This window comes from Neopelma chrysocephalum, unplaced genomic scaffold, assembly GCF_003984885.1.
Source record: "Neopelma chrysocephalum unplaced genomic scaffold, ASM398488v2 Primary Assembly neopelma1_59, whole genome shotgun sequence".
Classification (NCBI taxonomy): domain Eukaryota; kingdom Metazoa; phylum Chordata; class Aves; order Passeriformes; family Pipridae; genus Neopelma; species Neopelma chrysocephalum.
The window spans coordinates 19,437,281-19,457,590 of NW_020897714.1; the positions used below are offsets into that span (position 1 = coordinate 19,437,281).

General features: G+C 39.6%; 1 protein-coding gene across 1 annotated transcript in view; it reads left to right on the forward strand.

Annotated features, from left to right (window-relative positions):
* MYH9 (myosin heavy chain 9) overlaps positions 1–20,310 on the forward strand; it is a 70,875-nt gene that overhangs the window by 5,741 nt on the left and 44,824 nt on the right. Inside the window, exons 2-3 of the mRNA XM_027680347.1 lie at positions 9,705–10,057; positions 15,244–15,400. Coding sequence (XP_027536148.1) covers positions 9,725–10,057; positions 15,244–15,400 — 490 coding nt within the window. The 5' untranslated portion in view covers positions 9,705–9,724. The remainder of the gene's footprint in view (positions 1–9,704; positions 10,058–15,243; positions 15,401–20,310) is intronic.

The following is a 20,310-nucleotide window of genomic DNA, read 5'->3' on the forward strand; positions in this document are numbered from 1 at the left end:
CTCATTACAGGTAACCATCTAGAAAACAATTTTAATTACTTTTTGCTTGTAAATGCATCTGAAGTAGTTCAAGAAATATATTTTTTTTGTATTAGTGGAATCTATTTTTTTTTTAGCAGAATACCACTTAATATGTTTTATTCCTCGTAGTTGTAGTTCAGATGTCTTTTTTTCCCTACTGTTCAGAGATAGCAATGGGTTTTATCTCTTTTTGACGTCAAATAAAATGTATTCAGACCTTACAGAATTGTTTAAATAAATGGGAGTATGGATGCACATATATAGTTGACTATGTAAAATAATTAAATAATTGGATACTTGAAACTGCTATGTTTCAAATGGACGTGTCTGCTTACTGACAAAGGGAATTTTCTTTCTTAGGGGAGCATGAATACCAAGTAAGATTTCTCTACAAGCAGAAGACTCTCTTTAAACTGTGACTTAAGATTTGTGACTTAAACCAGCTCACTTCGCTTTTATTGTCTGGGTTATATTGCGGTATGAATCTTTATAGCAGATACTAAAGTCTTTGACATTTCATTACACAGTAAATTATTATGAATTGGTTTAATGGCCCTTCCCAAGTTTAATGCAGTATATGATGGGAAAAGTAAAATGAGAAAACACAAACGTGACGAGGAAGATGTATTAGTCATAATTTTTCTGCAAAAAAAAGGATCGCCAGTTTTAGACAAACTGCTGTAACTTCTAAAAATTATCTACGTATTGTCTGTGTGGCACAGGCATCTACCTGTGCATGATCAGTATATCTTCTTCCTCCACACGGTGGGAGGTAATCTTCTATGTGACAAATCTTAATTTTCATAATGGGCAGGATTGTATAGGTAGATTTTAGTTCTTTAATACTAAAAAAACTTGATGTAGATTTAACTGATAAATATCAGCATGTTGTATGGTTCAGCTCTTGCTCATGTAGATAAAGGGAAGAATATGAGAGAATCACAGGATGGTTTGGGTTGGAAGGGACCTTAAAGATCATCTTGTTCCAACCCCTCGCAATGGTCAAGGACACCTTCCACTAGACCAGGTTGCTCAGACCCCCATCCAGCCTGGCCTTGGACACTTCCAGGGATGGGGCAGCCACAGCTTCTCTGGACAACCTGTTCCAGTGCCTCACCACCACAGCACTGTAGTGTATATGGCTGTGAACAAAGTTATTAACTGTGGTGGAAACACATGAAGCAGTTTTGTTATTCCATGGTCAGCATTTCCTGATATTGTTTTTTATCCTATTAGGCCAGAAAGCAAAACTTTGTTGGAAACTTTCAAATTTTATTTGCTTCCTCATATTGGAACCATGGAATGTCATAGTATGTCAGTCTTCTGTCAGAAGGAGATAATTTTCTTTTTTTTTTCCAAAGAAGTCTTTTCTTGTAATGCTAGAATAGAGAGAATTTTATAAGCCATATAACCATGATTATAACAGCTCAGACTAAGTTCCTACTTCAGGTGCCCTTCTTACCCCTCATTTGACATTAAAAGATGAGTCCTTTATTCTCCTCTAGCACAGAAATCAGTGCTTCAGCAGATCCAGACAGGAGGACACGGTTGGGTGACTACTAAAATTAGAGATTGCTAATGCTGTTCCTTTCTAAAGAGTGATATATTTGACATTTAGGGAAGAAAGCACGGGTCAGGAAAGCAACAAGCTAACCAGAGGATAAGTGGGAGCCTGAAGTGTACAGACCAGACAAGTGTTCCTCACGCGCTCTGCTGCACTGGAACTTTCTCTGGAATATCGGTTATGATGAAGAGCTAAGCAAGGAGTCATGGAGCTATGCAAGACCTTGAATGCAATAGGGAAATGTCACAATCTGAATGTTATGAAGTTTTTCGGACTATCTTGAAGATGATATTTATGCTCTATAAATAAAATAAAAAAATCAGTAAATATTTTCAGTCTGACCTCCTTATACATCCTGGAACTTTAAGACTATGTAAGTTTTTCTTCAGTGTAGGAGTTATTGTTGTTCTCATGTCCAGAAAGAGTCACTCTTTTCCAGCCCTTCATCTCCACGATCACCATCATAAACAGAGAGGTAGGTCTTCTAAATGAACCCTTAGGTACAGCTAGAAGAGTTGAGAATCAAACTTGGACCCTGTAAAGGTGATAGATTTTTCTCTGCCAGGGTTTTTACCTACTGTTCCCATAGCTCCTGTTAATAGTGGAGCAGAGCTATTTGAAACAAAAATGAAAACATGAGATGTAGCAGAAAGCTGTTTGTACACAGACCTAGTTTGGCACAGTAGGTTGAGCCGTGTCTAGAGAACCTTCTGCTGCAATGTAAAAGTAATATTTTCAAAAGTTATTAAGCAGATGTGTTTGCACCGATTCTTGGTTCTTTCCAGTATGGGCTGGAAAAAGATTAGTAGTATTGATGCTGGGATCAAAGCAATTTGTTGGTTAATGTAAGCAAGAGTAATTGTTCCTGTGAGATGACTTTATCTTAGCCACATACATGCTACATATTTGCATCTAAAAGGGTGAACCAGAACCATATTTTTCTTCTCTGTGTTTAGGTGTAATTGTTTTATTCCTTGTTTCCTATTGCAGTGAATTGAAACCTGGCATTGACAAAGATGACAGGGAGTGCTAACTGATATAGAAGTATGTAGAGCTACCTCACATAGCGCCTCAGAGTTCTTGGTAGATACTTTTTTAGCCTTAAATCAGAATATTAGGGAAGACATGAAAAGTGACCCTGAGGTAACAAGGACAGGCTGAAACTTTCGAAGCTCTTCTTCCCTCTCTCATGCGATGTCCCTAGGGAATTCTGCGTGCCTGATCAGAACTTTTGCAGGCCGTTATGCCTCCTGAAAACAAGTCTTCCAGCAAAACAGCTTGAACAGCAGGGATGGGCTGCAGTTTTCTGAACTACAGCTGTCTCCTTAAGTGGGATTACTTTGCTGAGTGGTCACGAAGAATGTGTTCTCCCCCTGGAATGTTTTCCTTGTGGGCACACTGTCTCTGTAAGAGGAATTCTCTCCTCTGCTGAGAAGGCATGTACTGTACTTGCACTAATGAGAAACAACAGTTGCAGAAAGTGTATTATGCAGGATTGTAAACTTTGAATATTTATTCAAAGTGAATGGGGTTGGGTGGCAGCCAGCCTAGCTTTGTCATGCTAAAGACTGGATTTGAAATCGACAGAAGGCTACCCTCCCCCTTCCTAAATCAGTGTTTGGTGTGTTTAAACAATGTGCACAAGCTTCATAGAGCTGATTAACTGTATTGGTGCCATCTATACAGTAGTGTGTCTTGGTGTCTCCCTGAACTCAGAAGGTGCAATTAAAATAGGGGCAAGCATACACTCCCTAGCATTAACTTAAGGAAGTTAGGCCTTATTTGCCCATGACCTACAGTGGTTAATTACTTTATGGTATGCACTGTGGTTGCTCAAGATTGTTTCTTTGTTTCTATAGCCTGTGGTGAAGCCTGTACTGCCCTGTTTTCACTCTTTGGTACCCAAAAGTGGCCTCTTCAGGTTGATATTAGTTTATGTTACATGTACATGTAGCTTCTGTTCTCACAGTCTTGCCGTATTTGAACCCAGTGAAGAGAAAAGGTGATTAGCATGTAAGGACAATGTCTTACTTGCACAGGGCTTTGTGACCTTTGCACTTTGCCATGGGAAGTCCCAGCTGCCAGAGCAAATCTCCTCTATCAGCTGTTACAGTGGAATAAATGCAAGTGCTGCTTCACACATACCAGAGTGGTGCTTGGCAGCTGATGAGGAGAGATGGACACTGAGAGAAACTGAGAAACATTTATCCCATGTTCAGAGTTCTGAGGATGTGTGTTAGGTGTCTTTAGGCCGCCTGGAAGATACAGAATTTCCTTCAACTTCTTTTGTCTTACATGTAGTCTGGCCAGTAGGTCACTTTTGTGCAATACAGGTGTCATTTATACATTAGATAATTAGATTCCTTCTTCTTGATTTTTAGAGCCCCTTGCATACAGAGAGGGCACTTTTGTGCTCTACCTTGAGTTTAATTTACAGTAATAAACAGGGTAGCTGGCAAGTCTGGGCAGCACTACAGTCAAACTGAATATGCAACAATAATTGCCAGCAATCTGCATTCCAGTTGTGAAATAAGTCTTTCAACAATGTATTGTGTGCGTCAGACGGTGACTAGAGAGGAAAGCAGTGAACTCCAGTAAGCCTGATAGCACTCATTATGAATCCCAAATAAAGCTGAACTAGAAAAAATGATTCTGCATGGCAGGACCACATTCTGAACGAAAAGGGTAGCTCAGTGCCTTCAGCTCCGGGGCTATCTGTGAGGGAGTGTTAATTGCCAACTCATGTACTTGCCTGATATATTCTCTAGTGGGAAAACTGAAATTCGTGATTCTTGAGTTCAATCTGAAGCATCAAGCACCGGTGTGTCACAATGTACTGAACTTGAGAAATAAGCACATATAACCAGTCCATCAGTTCAGCTTCCTGCCAGATTTTTGCCTTCCCTTCTTCTCTGCCTCCCGCTTGTGATTCATTTATTGCCCTTAGCAGTTCAGACTTCAGTTTTTATGTAGGTGTTACTTACAAATTGGAGCAGTTTGGGCTAACAAACTTTGCAGTTTTCTTTCCCATAAACATACTGGGACATGGAGCTGTGAAGTGTCAGTCTACTATGTTCTAAACAAATCTGAACAATTTCTCAGTGAATACAAGGGAATTATAGCAAGTTTTTCTTGGTGGGTTAGGGTTTTTATGTTGTCAGTTCATGCTCGCTGTAGGTAGCCTGGCCAGTGAAGTCTACCTTAGACTACTTTAGTTCAGTTTCCTAGCTGCTCTTAAATCTGTTGATGAACTGTATTCAGCTGGCTGGGGAAAACGAAATAGTTGAGTTTGCAAAAATAATGCAAGTATTAGCTGTTCAGATCATACGCTTAGCAAGGATTCCTGTCATATGAATGTTAATGACTAAACTGAGTTTGAATCATTAGTAGCTTCTCGAAGTCAGATTATTTTTTAAATGCTGTGTATTAACAAAGAATTAAATTTCTTCACTGAGTGCAATTTAGTTGTAACTGAAGTGGGGTTGTAAGTGACCAGTGGTGCTGTAATTTTCTAGTGTAAAAGTCTTGTCTTGCCTATAGAAATGGTGTACATTCCTTTTGTTCTGTGAAAGGATGTTTTGTCTCGTATTGCGTCCTCAGGTAAGCCAGTTTGGAAAGTGGTGTGAGAATTGTGTTCCTGAAATACTTTTGAAATGTGAACCCTGTGAAAAAAGGGAAATTAACGGGTTGTAGTCTAAAAATGTTTGCTATTTATTGTTCATTCTTTTTGTCACCCTGATCTTCAGGGTTGTTCCTCTTGCAGTGCTAGTAGAAAGACCACTAGACAAACCATGTGAGGGGACCATTTAATGTGAAATCACATGAAGTTTTTATAACAGTGCCTTAACGGTGGATATGAAACAGAAGAAAACTTCTACAATTTCACAAACTTCTCATAATTCATTAAAATAGGAAAATAGTGTGTGATTCAAGCTGTCTGTTGCAATGTAGTAATGCATCTTTGCTAAGAATGAGCCTAAAGCTGAAAAAGAACAGTGTGGAGATCCCTACTTTAATGGTGTTTCATGTAACTCAAACTGGAAGTGTTCTCTTTTCTAGCCAGTAGTAAGCATGATGCTTTAACTGTTACCATTAATACTCTTCTGAATATATTGATCCTATTTCTACTTCAGCTGTTACCTCCAGAGTTTAGCAGAGCCCAAGCTCATCTTACTGAGCAGTGGCTCAGTCCTAGAACAATACTGTGGCTGCTGACAGAGTAAATGTTGGGGGGGGGGATGTAATACAAATAGTTCTGGAAAATGAAATTGCAAACAGGTAATGTTCTATGCTTCTAGCAGTTGCAAAACACTGGACCTTACAGCAGAGACAGCTTTCCAAGCTAGATAATATGTTTGTTTCCAGGTTTATGTAGGGAGTGTGTGAAGTGTCTTGTAACCTAAGCCTTAAGGCTGTGAAATTGCAGAAGGCTAAGGCAAAAGATTGTATTCCAGTAAGGGTTTTGGGTAATTCTGCCTAGTTCAAAGGGAATGCAGGTCATCTTAAAACCAGTGTTTAACTTATTCCTCTCAAAAGAATCTCCTGGAAAATATGTATGTAAAAGGGGGTGAGGGTTGAATTTTTTTTTTTGAGGTGGGACTACATATTATTGTGTCTTGGTCCTGTCCTATTCATAACTGTAGAGACGCCTTTGCCTCCATCTGTAACTGTATGGCATCTTTATGGCAACTATGTAGTTAGTTATATGGCAAAGAATGTCTTTTGGTTCCTGAAATAGTGGAAAACAAGCAAAGTTTGACCAGCCTCTTCTTCAGGCTGCTACAAACCACAATAAGGGAACGTACTGGGTTAACAGGGAAGTGACTGTAGTATGTCATTTTTGGAAACAATACTAGGAAGGAGGCATTTAAACTCAAAACAAGGATGGTCTGTCTTCCTTCTGTATTTTTTGGTCGTCTTGCCTGTAGACTGGTGTTGCATCAAAAAGAATATTGTTAACGGTATTCTCATCCGACAGTTGCACAATAACCATGTAAAGATAAATGTCCTTGCCCTGCATAATTATCTACACCCAAAATGCAAACTACCAGGCAAACAAATTGCTTCCTAATTTGTTCCTAAAATGGCAATGATTTGCATTCATTGTGAGTGGCTGTAAGGCTGCAAGAGCTTACTGGGCTTGCTTCCTTCCTTGACCACTTAAGGGATTTTTAGAAATGCCCAGTGAAATGCAGCATAAGGTAGGGAGATAAGTTTAGGAGCCTGTAAGATGGAAGTTGCTGAATCTGATTCCTCTGGTACTGTTCTTATGGAGAAGACAAATTAATGGTTGGTTTGTGGTATTGCTAGTTTAGACGCCCTGTGGGTTTAGAAGTCAGCTCGAGAATAGCACTAATGCCATGTTATCTTACCATGAGCCTCCAGTGTTTTACTTCTAGTACGTGATGATTCTGTTCTGGAGCATATGAAGACTAATTAAAGGTGGTGATAAGAAGACTGCTACTGCCATGCAATAGGGTAGTTTTCAAGTCTGTTTCAAGATTGAGGTGCAGGCTTTCTTTGAATCTCCTCACTACTAATTAGTGGCTTAAAAAGCCTAGTGTTTGGTGAGATTTTAGAATAGCTGTGTTAGGTTATTTCTCCTCTTAGTGTAAAAGTTGTTTTCAGTCCTGAAAATAAAAACGGATAGAATGATCCCTTACTGGTTGAAGAATACACTCCTTTTGTATGTGAGATAATTCGGGGTTCTCCTACTGTAAGGAATTTGACTACTGTCTCTGTAACTATCTTCTTTCCTTAGTTCTTTTCAGATCTAGAACTGACTGGGGATACCTCTTGAAAGATTTCTTGTGGTCTTATATATTTCTTAGCCAAAAAGAATTACTCTGTCCTGGAATGTATCTCCATGATATAGTAAATGCATTTACTCTAGCAGTAAGGAAATAAGGAGTATGTTTCAGTGTAATGTAGGACACTTCAGATGGCTGGTTACTTAGGATTCCTCAGGAAATGATGAAACTGAATTTAGCTGAAGCATACTGCCTCTGTCCTGCCTGATTATAGCCAAAAAAGGCAACTGGTTAGATTCTGGGAGTTGCATAGGCAGGAAACTGTGTAATGGAGGGTAGAGCACAGCTGTTGCCTTGCCAAACCTGATACAACTCTGGACACAATTGAATATTTATTTCTTTTTTTTTTTCTTTTCCCCCTCCTTCCCTCCACTCCCTTTTTTTAACCCTTTGACCACAACCTGCAGATGATACTCTTCAGTGTCATGAAGTCCTAATGTCTTCTATTGCATTGTTAGTCTTCTCTATTTCCTGTGCCAGGCTCACTGCTGTAGGGTGGTCTTGAAGCTCTCCTGACAGCTGAAGTTTTTAATGGCAGCCTCTAGATTGCTACATCTTATCTCTGCAACAAATCTCTTCATCATGTACCCATTAAAATCTAGTTTTTCAGTGAAAATATGAAAAACCAGGGAGGAGTTGCTCTGAGAATGACCATTGTAGTGATTGAGGTGGAAGTGTCAGGGACCCTGTGGGCAAGGAAAGACAAGATAAAGTGTGGGATAGCTGTTTAGCATATCCTCTAAGGCTTAGATCAGATTTTAAACTCAAGCTAAAGGAAATGATTATTTATAGAGTAATTTTCTCTTTGTTTGCTAAAGAATTTTTGACAGCTAACCGTACAATCTCTGACACAAAGTTACATCCCACCTACAGTAATCCATTTGTTGAAAGGAATTTCCCTACATGCTTACAAATGGCTGGTGTGGGCATTTGTGCCCATCATTATTATAGCTGATGTTTTTCTGGCTTCATTCACTGCTTGCTAATGCTGGGACTCAACATCTATTGTTGCTCTCATGCATATTTTGGGAATTGAGCTGCTTCTGTTCTGCTTTCAATACTTTTTTGTCTGCAGTACCTCCAGTCAAACTTCACTTATTTGATTTAGTGGATTGTTTGTATATATGGGTATGCTCAGTAGAAAAGTTACCCTATAGATTCTGACAGCCTTCCATGACATGAGTATTGATATTTTCATTTCCTGTTCTTTAGGTGGTAAAGAGCTCTAGTTTCTATCCAAGTTATGAAAAACATATATTGAGGACACTGGTATCTTTGTGAGGAAGGATCCAAGAAGTTATGTTTATGGGATCTTGTAAAGAGGCTGCTGTTACATGGTTAATGAGCCTTGACGCATGCAACCCTTTTCTGATTGAAAGAATTCCTGAATGGCACTAATAAAATTGCTGCTTTATAAACTGGAAAATCCCTGGCAGTAGTGTTCTGGTTTTGATGAAACACTGAATCTGGGGTGCCATTTTTGGAGCATGCTGCCTGTCTCCCTCTTGTATGGGTGGAACTCTCTCCTCTGTCTGACCACAGCTTCATAGAAGGATCCTATTAGAGGATTTTCAGCTGTAAAATTTCCTGAACACAGATTTATTCTGTTACTCTCTTGAAGGTTTTTCCTACTGAACATTATGTAGAAAAAAAAGAAAGAAACTGGTGGGCTGGGTATTACTACTAAGCTGGTGATGGAAAGTATCTAACATCAGTCTTAACTGGTGTCCTCAAATTATTGCTATCTTTTAGAAGTGAAGTGTGCCTCATTGTCTAGACTGGAGGTTGGCATTTCTAACAAGTTATGGTATTTGATTTATAGCTTATCAGAAGAAGGAGATACAAAGTAAAAGTGTTGATTAAACATTTATGATTATATTTCTGAGCTAATATCTCTACTAAGTAGAGCAGTGAAGGGCTAATCTTGACCTGAATGTTACTGACATAGTGTCTGATGCTATGAGGATTGGCACAAATTGTTTGGTACTTGGCACTTTAATGTGCTTTCTCTTTTCTGCCAAATAATGGCTTCCAAATGCTTAACGGTCAGTGTTGTGTTGTAGGGTTTTTTTTTAAAACTGCTTGCTAGTTGGGTTTTTTTCATCCTCTTGGCAAGCAAAACCTTGACCTTATTGGAAGTTTGACAACTTTAGCAGTGCTTACTAACATGAAACTAAGAGAGGGGGAGGCATGCTCTGATGACCAGGGATTCAGAGTACTTAGCATGTGCCTGTCTGCCTCTAGGAATTTGCAAGGCAACTTGAGGCTTTAAAAATATCCTTTTTTTTTTTTTCCCCTTCTCTTCACAGTTCCCCAGTTGTAAACCACAATGGCGCAAAGAGATGCAGATAAGTACCTTTATGTGGACAAAAACATCATTAATAACCCCTTGACTCAGGCTGACTGGGCAGCTAAGAAGCTGGTATGGGTTCCTTCAGAGAAGAATGGGTTTGAGGCAGCTAGCCTGAAGGAAGAAGTAGGAGATGAAGCTATCGTGGAACTGGCAGAGAATGGGAAGAAAGTGAAAGTAAATAAGGATGACATCCAGAAGATGAACCCCCCGAAATTCTCTAAAGTAGAAGACATGGCAGAGCTGACGTGCCTGAATGAAGCTTCTGTGCTTCACAACTTGAAGGAGAGATACTACTCAGGACTGATCTATGTAAGTAATCTTGTCTATTGGGGTGGGAGTTCTTGATTACATATTATGTGAATTTACTGTAATCACTTTGCTCCTAAATATGTATGTTAACCTTTCATTGCCCCTATCGCAACTCCTGTATGACTTAGCTTCCTCCCTCTACTTACAATTTTTTCACTAAACTGTGCCAACCCCCTGCTATTAATATTGAAGCTTTCAAGGAATGCTATGGTAAATTTGCCTTCAGTGTTTTAATGTCTTTGTTTGCAGGGTGTTTTGAATGCCTTTGAACTTTCTTTTAGCAAGAAACAAGAGTGGTAGACAGGGAGTCTGATCTGAACTGAACTAAATAATAATAAAAACACAGTTCTAATACACCCAGCATTCGAATTGCGTTTTCCATGTCTGGAGCTTCAGTGGGGAAGAACGCTAATGCCAAGCTTTGTGTTACAAAAATTCTGGATCTCAGATTGTCTTGTCAGAGAAGGAGCATACGTGCCTGCATGTGCTTACGGATAGGAAATGTTTCCTTTTCCTTCTGCCCCCAAATGGACAAGAGCAGAGATTCCTGCTTCTTACTGCTGTGTAAATGACAAAGGTACCATTTATGGGACCAACGGTTATACCCGATGAAGCAGGCAGCAACCACTTCACTGAATACCAACGGCAATAAACAGGGAAAGGTGGGGAAGGAGACTTTGGAACCTTGATCCGGTTCTTCAGTTCCCTTCTGATTTTTCTCTTCCTGTTGCTTATGTTTAACCAGCAGATATTGGTTGTGATAATCTTTATTAATACTCTGCAGTCATAGAATGAATTATTAAACTCAGTGGTGATGTAAAATTTGGGTGCAGCGACTGGTTAAAACAGGAATTAGTGTACTTTGGTTTGTTCATTTTCAGACTAGCCTCTGCTTACAGGATTAAAATGGGACTTCCTGAGATGGAATCGTGAGAAATACTGGATGTTCAGTATTTTTAGGCACTATGAAATCTTCTTCACAGTATATTAGAAGATCTAGTAAAATACATTGTACTAAAGAGTAAATTTCGCATGTAAACATGTATATTAATAGAATCCTCAAAGAAATTTTGTCTGGGTTCCCCACCACCACTTCTTGTGCTTCCAAAACTTAAAAGCTGACTCTCTTGTCATATGGAGAAGACAACATAAGTAAAAACTCTGCAATATCTTTTTGTATGTTTGGGATGGTTTTTTTGAATGCTTACTACTTTATCATCCCCTTAGGGCTATAGTCTTTCATGTAGTCATCTTATGTAGAATCTGTAGATGTTCTCTTCTGCCCTAATAGGGACTGATGTTATCTAAGACACCACATAGCAGGAATTCACTCTAGCTGCACATCTTGAGTAGGAACCTTTGTGGACTGTTGCCTTCCAAGTTGAGGAATATGAACACGAGTGAGAAACTCATGACTGACTAGTTCTGTGACTGCTGCTCTTCTGGAGTGGCATGAAGGCATAGAGTTGACTCTTGCAGAAATTATCAAAGGACATCTAAAAGATGCAGGGCTGATATAAATTTAGTCTGACTCCCGCCGTCTGATGTCAGAATTTGAGAGCTAATGTGATTGGAGGTTAATGCATGTAATTATTCTTGTGGTTAACAACTCCTCCTATTATTGGTCAAAATCTGTTCTCAGAGGGAATAATCTTGGTATTGAGATGAAATGTGATGTGTAAGATCACGTGTAACATTTTTAGAATAGGAAACATTGCTAGTTTATATAGTAAGTTGTTGAAAATAATTCAGCAGTATCTCAGTCTGTTGCACACTGTGCAATGGGCTGTTTCACATATCTTGCAAGATATCTTCTGAGATTTCTGACATAGTCTGTGACTGTAATAAAGTGAGTTCTTCTAACTGGATTGTAAGAAGTATTCAAAAATCCCCACACCCTTCACCCAAGAAAACCTAGCATAGTAATTCCCTATTACAGAATCTTAGTCTTGCCAAAACTGTGTTTCTGTGCACTTGTGAAATGGACTGATCTCACCTGTCAGCAGTTCTCAGCAAGTCAGGAGATTAATGTGAAGGCTTAAAATACTTTCATTGGAGTGGCTGTTAGTTGATCATTAATCCGCCTGAAGAAAGGGAGTACACACAATGCATCTCTAGCATAAATGTCTCTGGGAGGATCATAAGCATAATTTAGTTCTGCTCTTGTCCTTTCTCTCTCATTTGCCATCAGGGCTGCATGTCAGATTTTTTTTTTAAACTTTATTTTTCTGTCTTTCCATCCTGTAAAAGGAAGGGAGAAATCATTGGTGCAGGCAAGGAGTGTCAAACAGTTCAAGAACTGAGAGCTTGAGTCTGACACCAGTGTGCTGTTTCTGTGTGTAGATTGGTTCTGCACTGAGGTGATTTGCTAATAGACTGGCTTTCTATTAACCCTTTTTATTTGGAATCCTTTATCAGAAGATCATTCTCAGCTTTTGTGTTGCTTACCTAAACTGCCCTGTTTGTATTCAGTGTGAAACTCAAAACTCCTCCTTACACGTTCCAGTTATTTTATTCAAATTAACAGTTGCTGGGAAATAAACTTTCTAATGCTGTCAACTTTGTGTTGTGCTGTAGATGGTCCTTTCAACTCTTCAGAGCCACTTTAGCCGTTAGAGAAACGAAACTAGTTCCAGTTTGGCCTGTGTGTCACTTGAAATAGTTAGTGAAAGGTAATGCCAGAATTCTATTTTTAGATAGTGATGTTTGAGACAAAGTATGGATTTCCAAGCCAGCTATGCTTATGATAGGTGAGCCTTTAAATTGGAACCTTGGGTTCAATTCAGGAATTTATGCATATAAGTCGTTACTTGTACTTCAGTAGGATGAAGATGACTCTTGTAGTTTCTGTGGTAGGGCTGGCAGCTTCTGCTCCATACAGCTCAACTTGCTTCCTATAAAACTCTGTCAGTGGGCTTGACCAGCAGTTGTGACATGGTGGTCTCAGTTACCTATTCCAGCCATGATTAGTTGTTTCTCTTTATTAAACAAAAATATCACGTCATACGTCTGAGATCATTACACTGCGTGGAAACTTCCCTTAGGTATTTCTCCTGGCAACCAGAATGCTGGAAGAGAGTGGTGGCTTCTTCCTGCATAATTGCTTCATGGCTACATCACTCTAAGTGAAATGAATGTCTTCCGTTTTCTAAACTGTTGCTCTCATCCATGAGATTGCTTCAGACCTTTGCAGTATACTTACTTGAAAAGCAGCAGTTCTGATTTGTCAGCAAACACAGCCGTGAAGAGTCACCCAAATACAGACAAGAAAACTTAACGTTCCTTGTGGACTTGTATTGTGTGTACTGTGAACATGCTGCTCTTGCCTTGACTCCTTTCTACCTCTTGGTGCTGCTCTGTCTTCCACAAGTCAAAGGTCAGGAAAGTATGACCCAGACTTTCAGTTGGTATTCTGTACTGTATAAGTACCGTTGGACTTGATGGAGAGCTAAGGCTGAGGCAGAAGGAAGTAGAATTGCCAGGTTGTTGCCAGGTTGGTTCTGTAAATCCCTTAAACTGTTCCCTTCCAGCACTACCTGAAGCCTAACCTGACTAGAATGTCTCATGGAAGTTTAGCTTCTGGAACTTTAGAAGTACTATGCCAAAAGGTTTTTAGCCAACTTTCATAGTTTTCCACTTTGGAAAGAGATTTAGTATTTTCTGTAAGCCATTCAAATATTGCTCAAATATTTTTTAAAAATTAGTGAAAAAAGAGGAAAAAGAGTAGGTCTGGAAACATCCTGATAGTTTATTTTGGGGTATGGAAAAGGAATCTTAAGTATATATAAAAAATTTTGAGTGAAAACTATATCTGAATCTGCTACATAGAAGAGTGAACTAGTTACTTAACATTAAGCCATCATGTAGAAACTTTGGATATAAGACCATAAACTCTGTGGTAGATGCTATTTTCACCCTTCTGATCAGTGCAGTCTAATCCTTACCTTTATCTAGCTAAGGAGCTAAATCTGATTAAGTACTCTCTGTGCTCCTTGTGGAGAACTCTTTACTACTCCGAAGCACTCTTTCTTCATTGAGCAAACAATAGAAGAGATGTTGACAATAGAAATAAAAAGTGCCAAAGGTACTCTCTTCTGGTAGCACTGCAAGTTACTGTAGAAAGCTGTTCATCTCCAGATGTTTCAAAAAGCTGCTTCTGGGGTTGACAGGGAAGTAGGATAGCTTTAAATCCCAGGAGCAAGGCTTGGAATGCTATTCTTAGAATATCTAGGAGATATCCAAGAAGTCTCTGCTTCTCCTATTCCCTTTGCGAGTACGAAGTTGGTTGGACTTTTTCTTTCAGGTATTCAAATCTCAGAGTTTTGGTTTTTTCCTTTTTTTAAAAAAGCCTTAATATTTTCACTGGAAGTACTTTGTCAGTTGTATTCCATTAGAATTGTACAATTTAAGCCAGTGGAAACCAATTGAGAAATCGAGGTTTGCTGTCATAGATCAATGAATTAACCATTTGAAATGAATTAGAAGTAAACTTCGGCAAATGTTGCTGACTATATGACATTAATGACCTAATGGTTTGAATCTAGTTTGAGTCATACTCATTAAATTATAAATCAGGAAAATGTTCAGGCTGGAAGAGTCTTCAGGAGGCCATCTAATCCAACTTCCTGTTCAGAACAGGGTAGCACTGAATTTGGCCTAGTCCAGTGGCCTTGAAAACCTTTCAGGAGTACACTGGTCTAATTTTAATTTTAGTAACTATTTTGGCATGAAGTGTTATTGTGTTGTGGTTGATCAATTACTAGATAAATCCATAGCAAACATGAGGCAGAACATAATAAAATGTGTGCTTCTAGGAGCTGAGCACCTACCTTATACAATAAAATGGCACTTGACCTGAATATAGGAAACTTGAAAGGAAGAAAAGCCAGTCCTAGTGGACTGTTAGTTAGCCAAGGAGCAGGCCAGTGACATCAGTGTGACTAATGTGTCAGTTGATGCTCTGTGCATACTTGGAAAAGTTGAGTACTGGTCAAGTTGATATGACTTCAGGTGTTGCTCAGATTCTAATATTGCTTAGTGGGAAGCATCCCACATGGCATCACTGGAAGAAGTATTTAAAAAAGCACTGTTCAGTTTGTTTGGTTTTTTAAGCAATATACTGTTAAAATATGCAACTATACAACATTTAATTCTTGTCTTTATTTGCTGGGGCGTTTTCTTTCCAGACATACTCAGGCCTGTTCTGTGTGGTAATCAACCCTTACAAGAACCTGCCCATATACTCAGAAGAAATAGTGGAGATGTACAAAGGCAAAAAGAGACATGAGATGCCCCCTCATATCTATGCCATCACAGACACAGCCTACAGGAGTATGATGCAAGGTAAGTGCTGACTGAGATAATGACTCTTGTTGAAATCCCAAATCAAGGTTGCAGTCAGAACACTGTAGGAGAACAACAACTCACTGCTATCAAAAGGCATTGTTGCCCACTCTGTCCTTGCTTAGAGACACATGACACCTACTTGGTACCACCTTTTGTGTTCAGGTGAATACCTTTCTCCTGCTCTAATGGATTGAAGAACCTTACAAAGAGTCTGGTTAGAGCTAAATTTGACATGAAGAACAAGTTGGTGTGAATGCAGAGCGTTCAGAGAAGCAAGCAGAACTGAGGTAGCAAATTTTCCCTCTTGGTGATGAGCTTATAGATTAAGATAGCTAAAGGTGGGCAGGCAGATGTATTGATTGATAGAGGCTTTTAACAAAAGCCAGCTTAAAATCCAGTTGTACAATCTAGTTGGGTGAAACAAGCTTAATATTTTTAGGTGTGATGGTCAGTGGTAGTTTTACTGATCAAGAGTTGTTTGGTTACATTCTTATTCTGGTAAAAATAAAACTTCCCATCAGGAAATATTAAGTACATCTGATGGCCTTTCATGGAATAAAAGACAGCAAGCAGATTGACCTATTTCACCCCCACCCTCACATATACAGCTGAGAATTAGAGAACTGTATATAGTATCTGCAGCTTGTTTGTCACTTGAACTTTTCAATATGGAGCTCTGAATATCCTGTGCATATCCCTCATTCTGAGAGGAGGTCTTTTACAGAGTCAGTTCATGTGTTTGCATGCTTGGAGAGTGTTCAGGTGTGGAGGTATTTTGTGCTTTTCTTCCTGTTTGTAGATGGGTTTTATGAAGAAGCATGCTTTGTTTAAAGGGTGTAATGGACAGTTTGATTTGTCGTGACTTGTATGAATGTAATTACTCCTTTAATTTTTGATGACTAGAAATGATTAAGGTGTTTGTCTCTCCTAGGTCTTGTCATTAGCTTCACATTTTTCAACAACGGCCAGGTATAATAAAATCATGCTTTAAAATTCTCATTAGACTCAGTTTTAGAGTTCTGCTTTTCACCTGCCCTCACTACCACTTGCACCTCCAAGCACAGGAGGACTGTAGTAATATAGGTTCCCAGAGTGGAAAGGGAACAAGAAAATCTCCATCCACCTACCTGTGTTAGTGGCTTCAAACAAACTTTGTGTGGAGAAGGCTATGAAAGGTTGCTAAAGCATGGTGCCATGCAGAACAGAGCACAGGGCTGAGCTAACAAGATGGATCAGTAAATCTGTATTTGTAAAAGCCCGAGGTGGGCAGGGATGAGCATACAGACCTGCTGCAGTGGTCTGGTGGCACAGTATTGATGGTGATTTGTTGAAGATGTGGCAGGTCTCGACAGAATACAGCTATACTGCTGGTGTGTTACTGTGAAATGAGTGCTGTATCCAGAAGAAAAAAACTGTGAACCTGGACCTATATAGGACCTCATTTCCCTCAGAGAAAGACTGAGTCTGCAATGAAGAACAAGAAGAGAAGCTCCACCTGTACTACACATGGCAGAATGTTGTCCATAAACGTCATCCCTTATTGCTTCCTTCTCTCTCTTGCCCTCTCATTGTCAGCTCAAGTACTAACTTGGATTTTTCTTAAACAAGCTATTGACTTAATTGTACCAAAGTTATTGTTCCCTAAAAAGAAATCTTTTCTATATAGAATTAGAAATGGTTTCTTTGGCATTGTTGTAAGGAGACTGAAGAAGTCCTTTTCCTTTATAGACAACAGTCAAACCATTTGAAACTGCATGTGCAGTTTTGCATATATTGTTTTGTGGCAGAAGATATCCAAGCAGTGCAATTCTGCAACAAGGGATGGGTTAGACCTTCCCTGGTCTAATGGTGGTTCAGAGCTAGTGATTAATCTACATGGATGCTTTCTTTGCTGTTGAAAAGAGATGTCTCCATCAGACCACTGCTTGAACCATCTCTAAAATTTGGAAATCCCAGACTTGACTTGCTTTATTGTACAAAACTGAAGAATGGCAGCCCTGCCTCTGTGTTCCAAGTATGGGAAAGTTGCTATGAGCTCTGCTGGAGTGTTTACCTTTCCCAGAACAATTCTAGCTGTGCAGTATTCTCAGCAGTATTGATAGTCAAGAGGTTTACCCCAGATCTTCTTTGCCTAGTTTGAGATACCTCGGTGCTGACTTTTTGGAATGCTTGTTGATTGTGAATATCATTCCCAGTTAGCTTTTGAACTAGCCGGCTTTGACCTTTTTAACTGGGTTTGGAAGGATTTTTCTGTGTGGCTTCACATGTGTGCTATGTGTAGCCTATGCGTGCTAACAAGACTCCTAGAGGTTGTTTTAGGGTTATTTGCTGCCTTATTTCCTTGTTGCGAAGGGTGACAGTAGCATTCCAATGTCTGCTACTGGGGGTGACGAAGAGTAAGTTGTTGCAGTGTCTCTGGTCCTGACCAGCCTCTAGGGCAGTGGAAAGCAGCATTCCTATTCCACTTTCTCATTTTGCTCAGCGGTGGGGGAGGCTTGGTGCAGCAGCCAGTGGTATGGCAGGAATCTGTACAGAGAATAGAAGATGAAAGGGTCGGGTGCTCCACATGAGCCAGAGGCATTTAGGATTAGGCTGCCTTCCCTAGGTTACTTTCAGAGCCCTGAAGACTGGGCATCCTTCATGGCCTGAAGAAGGATAGCAAGCTGTTGGCTCTGACTTCTGTCAGCACTGGGTATAGTTATCTCTTAAGCTGACAGAGTGCAAAAGCTTTTTGTGTTAATTGATTTGGACTCTGATTTTTTTTTTTTGGTTGGTTTTCAGTCAATTTATGGTATTCGAGTAAGCAGGCCTTTCAAAGGGCTGGTTCATGAGGAAAGGAATTGGGAAGGGGAGAGGAAGATGAGAGCTTTGTTCCAGCCTCTGCTAATCCAGATACTATTTAACCCTTTTCAGGCATCTGTGCTGATACACTGTGGGTGAGCTTGGTCCTCTTTTTGTGTCTGCTGGTTACTCCACTGACAGAAGTGTCGTGTCATTTAGATATTCCAAGAGGTCATATTGCTTTTTGTTAATTTTCACCAGAAGTACTTTCTTGAAGCAATAAAATGGAAGAGAATTTGTTCGAAGTAGGTTGTTTGTTGTTGGTTTTGGTTTTTTTTCTCTGACTCTCAGAAATGAGGTGAGAACATTACTTTGCTGCATGGTACTTGGAGAGACTGCGCTTCAAGAGCAGAACTCTGAAAAAGGTGTAACATTTTTGCTTTTAGAGAAAACAACCATTTGTCTTAATGTTTCTGCTTCCTGGGTAACCTGGATGCCAGAAACCTCAAGTCTGCTTTCAGAAGAGTTAGTCTTCCGATGCTGATAATTGAAGCACGGTGCCTGTAAGTGGAGAGATGTCTTGAGGAAATAAATCATTATTTCAAGGCAGCAGATGTATACTGAAGAGGTACATCCTTTACCTCATTTCATAGTCTCCAGGGCCTAATTTAGAAAAACATACTTAAAAACTGTTAAACAGCACCCGTTTGTCTGTTTGGAACCCACGTAGGGAATTTTCTGTGTCAAATAGTGATAGAAGCTAGAAATGTCATTGGTATCTGGAGCATGGTGTTGGTTTTAATGCCCTGAAAAGTATCTGAAACTTCTGTAATAGATTGAGTCAGTATGGTTATTCTGGTCTACAAAGGTCATCCTGTTCAATGAAGAGATAAGTAGGAGAGGGAATAGGCAGCACATAGCTAATGAACATACTCCGTCTCTTTTCTTACCAGTTTTCTCCACATGTTTTTGGGGAGCTCCTAATGTTTCACCTAACAATCCTCTGAAAATCATTGTACAGTGCTTAAACCCTCCTTGACCTTGATGGATTAGTCTGCAAAGGAGCCTGTGCAGCCAGCACCTTGCTGGTGTTCACTTGGGTGTTAGGTAGTCTCTGGGTTTGGTGTTTAAAAGAAAAAATCCTGAAGCACAGTAACCTCATTTTTTGGTGCCTTGTTATACTAAGGGATGAAACACAGTGTGAAGTGTTTTAAGACAAGTCGCTTGCCATTGTAGATCCTCACATGCACCTTGGGACCAGTTGTGATTTTTACTACAGGCAGTCCTCTAGATCTGCTTCTGTAGAACAGAGACCTTCAAGAGTTTTATTTGTAATTCTTAAATGTTTGCATATCTGTTTAAGTTTCTGAGCTAGCAGAACACTTCTGTTTTAACTTGCTTGCTGCCAAGTAATTTCTCAGGTTGCTTCTTAGCACTGGTCTGCTGTGCTGCACTGCATAACGCACTGTCCCAAAGTGCATCTTTCTCTTCTATACGAGATTCTGTGAGTGCTCATCAATTCAGACCTGCTCAGATTATGTAGAGGCACAGATATCTCTTTCAAGTTGCATGTAAAGGTCTAGTTCTGTTTCCACTAAACGCAAAAGAATATGGACTGTAGTGTCACTAGTTTGTTTCCAAGATTTGTCCAAATTTCTGATGCAAAGGGCAACATTAAATTTGGATACTAATTGCAGAGAATATTCATTTTGATGGTGTCTGGATACAAATAGTGAGAAAATATGTACGTAGTTTCTCATTTTCTTAAGAAATGTTTTACATGCTTTGAATTACTTGAGATTTCTAAATACAGCTCTCAAAATCTGTGTCTCGAAATGTGGTTTCCAATAGAACAAGGAGCTAAAAATGAATCCATTGCCCACTTGTTTTTTAGTAGCTACCACACCCTTTTCAGTTCATTCCTGTAAACCAGAGCAGGAGCTCCCTGGCAGTAACTTATGTAATGGTCCAGCCCCTGCTGTCAGTCTCCCTGCAGTTCACTGTTTTAGTATCATGAGCTGCCTGAGCTTTTGCAGGCTGTATACCAGTTTTTCTTTTCTGTCAGAACTTCATAAACATTTGTGTAACCTAAAATTACAGCCTAACTTGTTTTCTGCCATCTCCAG